Raw genomic sequence first — 11,559 nt, 5'->3', positions numbered from 1 at the left:
AAAAGTAGTGGTGCTGGCCCTCGGAGATGAGGGCCACTTGAGTGGTTGTTTATTAAAGGGACTCAAGTGGACTGAGGAGTTAGAAGAACCTGCTGTGCTGTCCCCCCATCTCCGGGGCCCACTTCCTACAGGTAACCGCCATTAACAGTGTTTTACAGTATCCTTCCAGAAGTTGCCTCTATATGCATATAACATGCACATGTGCATTGGAACTGACACTGGAGACCAGTGGGTTCACACGATGCCATAGCCGGCAACTTCATCTTCCACTAGCTGGGCTGATGGAGCTCAGAGCACAGTCCCACCAGGAGACCCACCTTGGTCCTTTGAACAACTACAAAGTATTTCATTGTCTTCATCGGTCCTCAGGAGTATAATGCGTGGATATTAATTACATGATAATAAAATGAAGACTACCTAGTACTCCTTAGCACTTCCTATGTGCCAGGCACTGTGTTAGGGCCTTACAGGAATCACCTGAGGCCATTTTCATGCCAACCTTATGAGGCAGGTATTACTCTAAGTGACAGTCATGGAAACACGCCTACCCATCATGCAAAGTGAGGACAAGCATGTTGCAGAATGGGACATGGAGTGCGATCTCATTTTTGTAAAAGAAAAACCAACAAGTCACTATGTCTGCACATCCACATAGACTTGCATGTAAGTAAAGGAATGGAAAAGACACACAACAAACAACGAACGGTGGTTGCAGCCGAGGTATTGTATTAGGGTGAAGGAAACTGCTGTTCTTTTATACACTTTCAGACGTGACTTATTTTTTGCACTGAGTAGTACTTAAATATACATTTATAATATTTAAGTACACATATGTACTATTAATATATAATATTTAAATAGAATATGTAACTTGGTGGATATTATATAATTTAATAGATTTAACTTAAATATACATATTTAATTGTGTTAATTAAATATTAATATGCATATTAATATGCATATTAATTAATGCACATATTTAATTAAAAATAAACTTGGGGGGAAAGGTAACCTGTAAAAATGAAGATAGATCATGGAGAAAACGTTAAGCAGGAAAGACTAATGGGACAAGACTTCACTGCCAAGTATTAAAATTCAATTAACACAACAATAAGTAAAACAGTTTGGTACTAGTAGTATAAAAACAGACCAATCGATGAAACAGAATTGAAATCTCAGAAACAGACCCACATCTTATACGTATAAATGAATTTAACATGATAAAAGGAGCATTTTAAATGGTAGAAAAATGAAATAACTGGCTAATCATTTGGGGAGGAATCACCACATACAAGAGAAACTGCAGTGGGAATAAAGAGTTAAAAATGAGAAGTTAAACCATAAAATAAACAGGAGAAAATAGAGGTAAATACATAAACTTGGGAAAGGGAACTTCCCAACCATAACTCTTAAGTTAAAAGCCATAAAATTAAAAGAAAAAAACACCTGTTAGATCTGAATACATAAAATTGTAACACCTCCCAATAATAATAATTTAAAAATACTACTGTTCTCTGGCCTAGGGAGACACTGAGTTACTGTGTCCATTTGACAGATGAGGCAACTGAGGCTCAGAGAAGCAAGGCCCTCAGGATTAACCTGCCTATTCTGCCTTTTTAGGCAAGTCACGCTGACACACTGGGCCTCAGTTTCCCCTTCTCTCAGAGGAGACGGTTCGACTTGACAATCTCGAGGGTCAGTGTGGGTCCTCTCCAGCCAGAAATGAGGCCCCACGCCAGGTGGGTGGGACTTACCATTGAAAGGATGACCAGGGCAGGGAAAAAGCCCATGACGACGTAGCACAGCAGCTCCACAAGCTTGTACCTGGCAGGAAGACAAGCCACCTTGGCCTCAGGACAGCTCCTTGTTCTGGGCAGAAGACACCCTGACCGGAAGAGTGAGAACACTCCTGGGCTCACAGGTCACCCTACTGCACCCAACAGGTACTGGCAAAGTTGGGTGACCATGGGCAGGTCTCCTTCCCTCTCCGAGACTCGGTTTCCACATCCGTGAAATGACATTCGAGGATTGCAAATGCTGGGCACAGCATGTGTATGGGCACTCCCCACGCTCAAGCCCAGGGCAGACCTGACTATTCGATCCCAACACTTTTGCCCACAGGGCCCAAGCAGCCATTCTCCATGGATCTGAGTGGACGCATGAACTGACATCTATTGCTGAGTCTGTCATTCCTTTTTGCTTCTATAGCCCTGTTCTTTCCCCACTTAATTATTCCCATCCCCTCACTCAGCAGGCCAGTGGGCTCAGAGCCTTCCCCCTTATCTGCTAACAAAGCTTACAAAGGCAGGTAACACATGACACAGTTCAGTGGGTCTAAGAACCCACAAGGTCTTTTTTAAAATCTCTTTAGACTGACCCTATGGGCTGTGGACCTGGTGGCCATCCAAGGGCCTCGATACAGACACGCCAGGCAGAGCTGTGCCCTCATACTTCAGGGTCCTCCTGGGGCCTCATCTCACCAGGGGAAGGGAGGACACCGCCCACCTGAGCCCCCCAGCCCTGGCTCACCGCTCATGGAAGAAGAAGACATAGACGGTACCGACAGAGGCCATGATCCAGACCAGCCAACGCATGTGGGAGGCCCAGGGGCCTAGTTCCCGAAGGTTCAGCCTGGGAGAGAGAGCCGAGGGCACAGCCTGAGAGGGGCCCCCAGGGACAGAGCCCTCCATGGCTGCTCCGTCACAGGAAATTGACCCCAGAGAAGCCCTGGCCCCTGTGGCTGCACAGGTGGGACATGGGCTCTCATGGGAAGACACATGGAGAGACAAAAAGAGAAACAGACACAATAAGCAATCACTAGAGGAAAATTAGCAAAACCAATAAAGCCCCAGCACGAAGGGGAGGGGCATCTGACTAGCAGGAGTCTAATGAGGTAAGCCTGTTAGGAGGGCAGTCTGGCAGTTTATCAGCTTTGAAGGGCTCACCTCCGGTGACCCAGCCGTTCCAGTCCCAGGGCCCAGCCAGAGCAATACCTTCTGTGCATACACAGTCTTTTTCTACTGTCCCAGAGTCTTTCAACCTTTAAACCATACAACGCCCTTTCTTTACGTCAAGATTTTATGCAGGAAACTTATATGTAAGTCAAAAATATAAGCACAAACCAACAAATGGGGCTTTTCTGATTGAGGCAGGGAGGGGGAGCATAGTCATCCACACGCCCCCTCCCCAGTCCCCGGGACCCTCCAGGCTCTTCAGAAAACAGCTGGAAAACCAGAGCAGTACAAAGAAAGATCAATCTATACCACTTGTCCTATGTCCCCTTTTCACCATGCACCCAGGCGTCCAACCAGGAAGCTGACCACCACCGAGCTCCTCTGTCTGTCTGTCATCCCCCCACATACAATCAGCCCCGAGTTCTGCTAACGCTTCCTCCTAAGGAGCTCACACACCAGGCCACATCTCCCCGTCTCGGCTTCATACCTCTCTTCATGGCCCTAACCGCAGCTGCGTGTCAGCATTGCGACAGTCAATAGCTGTGGTCCCTGTGATACCTCCAGGTCCTGTAAGGAGAGCCTCTGCCTGTGTTTACGGCCGTATCCTCAGACACCAGCAGGGGACGGTACAGAGCCACTGCTCGGGCACAGACAGGAAGAAAGAATAGAAACCCAGGCTTCAAATCAGCAAAGGGGAGACAGATAGTCAGAAGATTATTCTAGAAATCTGTCCAGATAGCTACTGCCACTGAGTCCAAAACTTAGCTTGAGTCTTCCCGTCAACATCCAGGAAGAAACCTGAGATTACCGGTCTGCTGACCGCGGCACATGCTGCCTGCAGCGCTTGGGGCCAACAAAAAAGGCTGGTGGAGTGGGCCCCTTCCATGGCCACCCACCTACCACTCAAGCTGCACCCCTCACCCAGGACCTACGCTTATGCTAGAAGACTCTGTATGCCTGTCTACCTGACATCTGACACCATGAAGCACGCGGGTTTTCGGGAGAGCAGCAAGTCCCATCTTTGCTCAAAGCCCAGGCTGGGCTCAGTCTGAGGACGCCCAGGCAAACAGCGCAGGGCGACTTCCCGGCGGTCACTGATTTCCAGGGAAAGCCACCATCTCCCGGGGACCCTGCCATTCCCCTTCTTCAGTCAGTCACAGTCCACTCCATTTCCTGTAAATATCTTTTCTATACAAACTCTCCTCTTGACCTCCATGGCTACTAGTGGGACCAGGCTACCCTTTCTCCCCTGGGTTCTTGCATCAGCCTCCTCCACACCTCCCTGCTCCCAGGCAGCCACCCTTCAGTCCACAAAAACAATGTGAATATCCTGCTCCAAATCCCATCCACTCCTAAGTGTAGACCCAACAAACTCCCACCTGTACAAGAATGTCCAGCGGACCATGGATCCATAATCACCCACAACTGGAAACCATGCCAACATCTGTCACAGGAGCATGGATGCCTGAGGTACCTTCCCCCAGGACACCGTCCAGCAAGGAGAATAGACGGACAACTCCTGCAACACGACTCCGTGATCCTCACCAGACATAACGTTTCATGAAAGAAGCAAGACCCAAAAGAACGATGCCATTACTACGAAGGTCAATGTCGGCCAAACTGTAATGTGAAGACAGACATCAGGACTGTGGTTACCACTGGGGGTGGTGACTGGAGAGGGGGTGTGGGACATGAGGAGGCTACTCTGTTGCTCCACCTGGTGCTGGCTGCAGGGTGTGAAAAGTCACTGAGAAAAGTCACGCTTATGACTGTGCATATTCTCCAGGAATGGTACACCTCCACAAAACGTGTTTAAAAAGCAATCGCCTTCACGTATACAAATGAAACCCATTTATTGGCTGATATAATAAAAGGAAGGCCCCATTTAGAATAGCCAAAACTCGGAATTCCCTAGGCAAAGAAATAAACCTTCTGTGGCTCCCCACTCCTCAGAGGCCAGCGTGCAGATTCTCAGAGCAGCACGCCTCCTCCAGGCAGCCCTCCAGAAGCCCCACACCAGGGCAGTGCCTCCTTCATCTCCCATGACTGAGTGCACACAGGCCCGTCTCGCCGAGCCATCACTGTCCTGTCACAGACCCTCACCCACTGACAGAACCTCAGCATCCCGACCCCCAGCACCACCCAGCCACGGAGTGAGTAAACAGTCAACAAATATGAGTGGAACGGTCCTCCACACCTTGCAGGGCTGTGCAGGCTCCCCAGGCTTTCAGCGTGTGACCTGAAGCTTAGTGTTTCATTTCAGAACTTTCGAAAACCCTGAGTGACTTGCTGGGGGAGGTTAAACTGATACAATCTGCGGACAGCGACTTGGCAACAATTAGCCAAATTACTAAAGCCCACTCCCTGCCACCCAGAAGCCTAATGAATCTTGGAATTTATCCCACAAAGGTCAGGCTCGACCTTCTGAAGCTGCTGTTTCCATTAAAAAAGGCTGCCTCTTAGCAATTTCATCAATAGATCCACACACATGGGCCAAATGATAAATAAATGGATATTCACAGCGGTGCTATTTATGATAGCAAAGGAATGGAGTGTCCCAGTGTCATAAATATCCATAAATGCAGGGTGGCCCGGGATATTATGCTGCTGTAAAAAAGAATGGGGAACTCTTCAATGGACTAACACGGAAAGATGTCCCAGCTACACTACTGAGAGAGAGAACAAAAGCAAACTGCAGAACACTTGGTATATAGTATCCTTCCTGTTGTATTAAATGTAGGAAGAAAGCACATGTACAAATAGATATTCATATACGTATATGTTTACACACACACATTTGCTCTTTCGTGCATAAAACAACTCTGGAAAGATAAAAGCAACTGGTACTAAGTGCTAGTTGCTTCTAGGAAGGAGAAGAGTGGAGGACGTCTTTTTGTGCCAAGTTAGCGTATTACCCAGCCCATTACAAAAAGAAGGGAAGCCAGCCCCTGCCTGGGGACCACTCGGGTACTCACCAGGGCGCGTACGAGGCCGCTATGAAGAAGTAGATGACCATGCGGTCGAACATGTGCAGGCAATGCTCCACCATCCTGGGGCAGAGAGGGCGCGTTACGGCCTTGCTGGCCCTGGGACACGGCTTTCCCACAGCTGGGGAGGGCCTGGGACTGGGCTGACCCGCCTCTGTCCAGCCGTGACCCATCGGGCTTCAGTCTCTCCATATGTAAGTGACCAGAGCAGTGGTTTTCAAACCAAGCCCACTATCACTCTACGGGTTTAATGGAAATGCCTCGGAGGTCCCACTGAGGACCACCCTCTCCTTTCTTCTGCATTTCTACTTCATACACTGGGCTTTGCAGAAGATTTCAAATGATGAAATAACTCTGTGACTACCAAAAAAGGTACAAAAACTATTAAACTATGTGCCCCTGAAGACCTGCTGAGTTCCGGCATTGTGGTTCAGGTCCAGGCTCTGGAACCAGAGGCCTGGGTTCGAGTCCCAGCCCCAACACTTAGGGACGATGACCCTGAATAAGTTCCTTCCCCTCGCTAGGCCTCAGTCCCCTCATCTGTAAAATGGGGAGGATATCAGCAAGTATCACAGGGTCGCTGTGCAGACTGGGTTAGTACTCAGCCCAGTGCAGGGCAGAAAGTGCTCAACAAACGTTAGCTGTTGGCCGAGTATTCCGCGGCAAACTCCGCATCCTGCCTCATCACTCGGCCCTGGTCCCCCCGCCCGGCACACCTCCCCCTCCCATGAGCTGGGCAACAGGTACCTAAGATGGCTCTTCTTCCAGGAGATTGTGTGAAACACGGTGGACACCACGAAGAGCCCACAGAGGCCGAGGCCGTAGATCCAGGCAGAAATGGTCTCCCAGTCATCGTCCGATAGGAAGTAGAGGTTGGAGCTGCCGAGGATGCTGGGAATGATCCAGAGCTGGAAGCAGGGAGGGGCCAGGAGCTGCAGGGCCAGCCTCTGGCGTGGGGTCCAGGGCAGTGCAGAGCCCCTGGGCTTCCCCGGCACATCGCCCTCCCTTTTCTCCAGACCCCCGCGATCCAACAGAACTTCCCACCATGGTGGGAATGTCCTGAAGTGTGTTGTCCAATCTGGGAGCCGCGAGGCACATGTGGCTATTGAGCACTTGACATTTTCATTAATTCTCATCTTAACTAATTTCAATTTCAGTGTCAACAGCCACACGAGGCCAGGGGCTACCATATTGGCGGATGCCATCCTAGAGAACGTGGGGGTAAAACAGGAAGCCCAGACCCCTGCCTCCAAGGAGCAGCTCTGGCCACTCCCCCACCCTTCATGTCCACCAATAGCCCTGGCCTGGAGGTGCCCAGGCACACCGTGCTGCGTCATGTCTCTGATTTGCTGCACGTGTGGTTCCCTCTGAAAAAATCGTCCCTCCCACCCCTTGGTTTATCCATTGTTTCCCGAGAATCCGAGAACTCCCACAGGGAGGCGTGCTCAGCACCACAGTCGTTTGCCCCAGTGGCCCTCCCTCAGGCGCCCACTCGCTCTTCCGAGGGCCACCAAAGACTTGAAGAACAGGCCAGCGGGGACATCGTGGTGGGACGAATCTCTCCAAGGGCGAAGAGGCTGCCTCCCCCAGCCCCAACCTGAAGTGTCCCCCTCTCAGCTCCCAGGCTCCCAGGAGTCAACTCACAGCATGGGTGGCACAGTTGGCAGCATGTTCGTACTCTGTGGGCTGGTACCTCTTGTGAGCGGGCACTCGGTGGTTCATGAACCTGAAACAAGAGGCACAATTCCTGGAAACTCAGTCACAGAATTCCCAGATGTCCTGAAGGCCTCAGCCCCTACAGGTGGGAAGAGAAGGATCCTCCCCTCCCTTCTCCCCTCCCTCTCTCTGATACGTTTTTTTGGACTATCCAGTATTTTGTGCCTAATCCCCAGTGTGGTTACAGAACTTTGCTAAATATTAGGATGTAGCATTCTCTTCATTTCCTTTTTCTTAATTTTCTTTACACATCACTGACACACAGTATAGTGCCCCAAGGGTACAGCTTGATGAATTTTGATACATGTACACATCCACGTGACCAGCACCCAGGGAGCCAGAGTTCATTTCTCAGCACCCAGAAAGTGCCCTTATGCCCCTTCCCAGTGGGTACCTTCCCCCAAGGAAACCACCCTCTGACGCTGGCATCACAGAAGTTCTTGACCTTCACGTCAATGGGATCACACAGCACACACCCTTCCATGTCTGGCGTCTTTGGCTCGGTGTGACTGTTGTGAGATTCCTTCATGTTGGAGGCAGCGATTGGTCGTTGTCATCAGAGTATAGTATTCTACCAGGCGAGCACATCACAATCCATTCATCCAATCTACAGGAGGAGGACGGTCCAGCTCAGGGCTACCATGGACACTCACTTATGCTCAGCGTGGAGGCACACCTGGAATTGCCAGTGACTGTCTTAACGATACACATTCCTGTTGCTTTGGTGTCTTTGGGGACTCTCCCAAGCCCCATCCCCTCTGTTCTCTCATTCTCTCGTTTAATCCTATGGACTGGAGCTCCACAGGCACAGGGAGCTATCACCACGCTGGTTTTACGGATGGGGAGCTACAGTGCAGAGGTGAGGACCCCACACCGCCCAGTGGTTCCGGACTCGGCCACACCTGATGGGAAGGACTCTGTGCAGGGGATTTAAATCAGGCTGGGAGGGTACGCCTGGCTGGGCAGACAGCGGGTGAGATCAGCACACACCTGGCTCTTGGACCAGCAGGCAGGATCACACTGGCTCAGAATCAGGTACATGGACAGTTCACCTAGGACTTTGCCGAGAATCATCCACCAGATGCGGTTAAACTCCACTGAAACACCAAAAACTTTCTCCTCCAAGGTCCCAATTATTACCATGAAGACCTACAAAAATGAGTGAGTGCATGGTCCTGAGCAAAGGGCTCGAAGCCATACAGTGCACAGAGCACTCATTAAGCGCCTTCTGTATGCAGGCCCCATGTTGATACAGTGCAAGAGCATTTATTGAGTGCCTCTGTATGCTGGTGTCATGCCAGTACAGTTGACCGAAAATTTGTTGAGCATTTTCAGTATTCTTTCAGGGAACGTTTATGAGCCCCTACCACGTGCTGGGTAGTGGCAGTGCTCTTGGAGTTCAGACAGCAGGGCTCCATCTCCCACAGGGTCTGAGCATCCATACAGGGGCAGATGATCCCAGAGAAGATGGAGGACCCACCTCTGGGGGTGGGAACCTCACAGAAGCACAGCCTCCCTGCAGCCCAAAACAACCAGCCCATCCTCCCTCCTTCTTCACAGGTGGTCCAGGAGGAAGTTGTTGGTGGCTTATTAAAGAATATGTTATGACAACAAAAATAGTGTTATGGGTTGGGCTGTGTCCTCCCAAAAATTCTTATGTCAAAGTCCGAACCCCCAGAACCAGAGAATGTGGCCTTATGTGGAATCAGAGTTGTTGCAGGTGTAATTCATGAAGATGAGGTCATCCTGGAGGGGATGGGCCCTAATCCAATATGACTGGGGCCCTTATAGAAAAGGGAAGACACAGAGAAGAAGGCTGTGTGATGAGAAAGCAGATCTTGGACTGGTGCAGCCACAAGCCAAGGAACGCCAGGGCTGCTGGCGGCCACCAGAAGTGGGACAGGCCTGGAGCTACCTGTCCCTGAGCCTCCAGCAGGAGCCGCCCTGCCCACACCTTGATCTTGGCCTCCGGCCTCCGGACTGGGAGAGATTCAACTTCTGTTGTGTTAGGCCACTGAGTATGTGTGGTCATTTGTTACCACAGCCCTAGAGACACTAGCACAGGTACACACACAGTGTTCAGATTCTGCCCCAAAGCCCTGGAGGGCGGCTCTGCCAATCTATGCTCCCGCCAGCTGGGCTGGGATGCAATTAATGCCTTCCTCCAAGGTGGGAACCCAGTCTCTGACCAGGAACCCTCCACTATTGCCAGACTCAGTCTGACTGCCCTCTCTCCTTCTGCTCCTTTAACAAATACCATACGCCACCCTCAGTGCCAGACACATGGGTTCGAGGGTGATATCACGGTTGCCATGGCAACTCAGGATGGGCAATTGTTCATTTATTTCTGGGCTCTACAAAACTTTCCTTGTCTCTTACCCATGCGGTGGCAGCTACTGAACGTCCGGGAGAGACAAAGGCCAGCGAGAGAAAGCAAGACTGGGAGACAGGGCCCTGGGGCCAGAGGCAAACGCCCAAGAAATCGAGTTCCCACAGCCTGCAAGAACCAACAGCTTCTCATTAACTCCTTGTGGCCTAATTTCTTTCTTCACAAACCTCTATGCAGGCATTTTAAGAGGACAGTGAATTAATTATGTTTTCATTTTCCTTTTAATTTACATATAGTAAAATTCCTTTTTTGCTACAGTTTTATGAGTTTTGCAAATGGAGAGAGTTGTGTAACCATCACCACAGCCACGCTGTTCTCCTTCCCTATGGTTCTGCCTTTTCCAGAATGTCACATAGTAAATGGAGTCACACAGCACTCCTAAGCCTTTTTCTAAAGTCTGAAGAGAACTTATTGTATGAAGTCCAAGTGCATTCTTAGGTGAAAAGAAACTGCTTTCAATGCCACACAGGGATTTTCTTATTTTCTATTCAAAACGTATCGAAGACAAACTTGTTTTATACAAGAAGAAAATAGACCTTCCTAAATGTGACATTACCAATCTTGGCAATTATTCTCAAGCCTTCCATCCTCTTTCTTTCTGTCTTTTTTTCTTTCTTTTTCTTTTTTTCTGTGCGGCCCTCTGGCTTCTTTCACTCGGCACACTGCATGTGAGGTTCATCTGTGCTGTATATTGTCAGAATATCCCATTGTGAGGACATAGAACGACCTGTTTATCCAGTCCCCAGCAGAGGGACAATGGAGTCATTTTTAACAGCTGAAATGCATAGATGAAATTTAAAATGTTCTAAAACAGAGCTGTCAGTCAGATAGGCAGCCTTCAAGACTGTGGGAAATTTCTCCTAAAAGTGCTGCCATTTCTAGCAGGCCGTTGCTGGTTAACAGCGGGCCAACAGGCCTCTCCGCCTCCTCTCTGGAGAACAGAATCCCAATTCTATGGCCAGCCTCTGCTTATTAGATGACCATGTGGCCACAGCATTTGATGGGGGCAGGAGGGCAACTCCGTGCAGAGGGCTCCCAAACTTAGCTGGGACCCGGAGCCAGATGGTGGCACGGAGACAAGGACAGGAGGGTGAACCCCCAAAGCAGGGGCTTTGGAGCAAGGCACAACTGGGTGGAAAAATCCCTACATGGTCAGTTACCTGCTGTGTGACCTACAAGAAATTGCTTAACATCTCTGAGCTGCAGCTTCCTTCTGTGTAAGTCCACAGTGGGGTGCGTGACACACAGCAGCACTTAAAGGATGGGCACTCTTTTCACCGATCCCCGGAGTGCTCCCCCAAAGAACCCAGGTACCGTGTTCTTACTGGTGCTTAACCCATCCAGGTACTTCACATAGAGCGTCCCATTTTAAGGCCAAACAGCCTTGCAACGTAGATATTATTATTCCAATGTGAAGATGAGGCTACAGGAGGTTAGGCCTGTGGTTCTCAATCTTGGTCGCACATTAAGAATCACATGGGAAGCAGATGGATGAATTGACTAAACATAGTCC

At 49.8% G+C, this 11,559-nt stretch overlaps 2 protein-coding genes across 9 annotated transcripts in view; both read right to left on the bottom strand.

Moving 5' to 3' along the window:
* The window catches only part of RADIL (Rap associating with DIL domain), a 64,932-nt gene extending 58,150 nt beyond the window's left edge, over nucleotides 1-6,782 (bottom strand). Inside the window, exon 1 of the mRNA XM_074313977.1 lies at nucleotides 6,689-6,782. The gene's annotated coding sequence lies outside the window, so the exon portion shown is untranslated. The remainder of the gene's footprint in view (nucleotides 1-6,688) is intronic.
* Nucleotides 1-11,559, bottom strand: part of MMD2 (monocyte to macrophage differentiation associated 2) — a 28,638-nt gene that overhangs the window by 5,425 nt on the left and 11,654 nt on the right. For 3 of the 8 annotated variants that reach the window (XR_012489926.1, XM_019753657.2, XM_074313983.1), the window contains exons 2-8: nucleotides 8,648-8,806; nucleotides 8,134-8,333; nucleotides 7,586-7,667; nucleotides 6,689-6,849; nucleotides 5,930-6,004; nucleotides 2,530-2,631; nucleotides 1,755-1,824 (exon numbers count right to left, since the gene is read on the bottom strand). Coding sequence is in view for 6 of the 8 variants with exons in the window: in XM_019753657.2 (XP_019609216.2) it covers nucleotides 1,755-1,824; nucleotides 2,530-2,631; nucleotides 5,930-6,004; nucleotides 6,689-6,849; nucleotides 7,586-7,667; nucleotides 8,134-8,186 (543 nt within the window). In the remaining 2 variants the exon portion in view is untranslated. Of the gene's footprint in view, nucleotides 1-1,754; nucleotides 1,825-2,529; nucleotides 2,632-5,929; nucleotides 6,005-6,688; nucleotides 6,850-7,585; nucleotides 7,668-8,102; nucleotides 8,334-8,647; nucleotides 8,807-11,559 lie in introns of those variants that run through there. The other 5 variants (XR_012489927.1, XM_019753658.2, XM_074313984.1 and 2 more) reach the window with 3 other exon arrangements.

Source organism: Rhinolophus sinicus, linkage group LG10 (genome assembly GCF_036562045.2).
Source record: "Rhinolophus sinicus isolate RSC01 linkage group LG10, ASM3656204v1, whole genome shotgun sequence".
Lineage (NCBI taxonomy): Eukaryota > Metazoa > Chordata > Mammalia > Chiroptera > Rhinolophidae > Rhinolophus > Rhinolophus sinicus.
The sequence above is the reverse complement of the archived record's forward strand: the minus strand, read 5'-3'. Positions and strand labels throughout refer to the sequence as shown.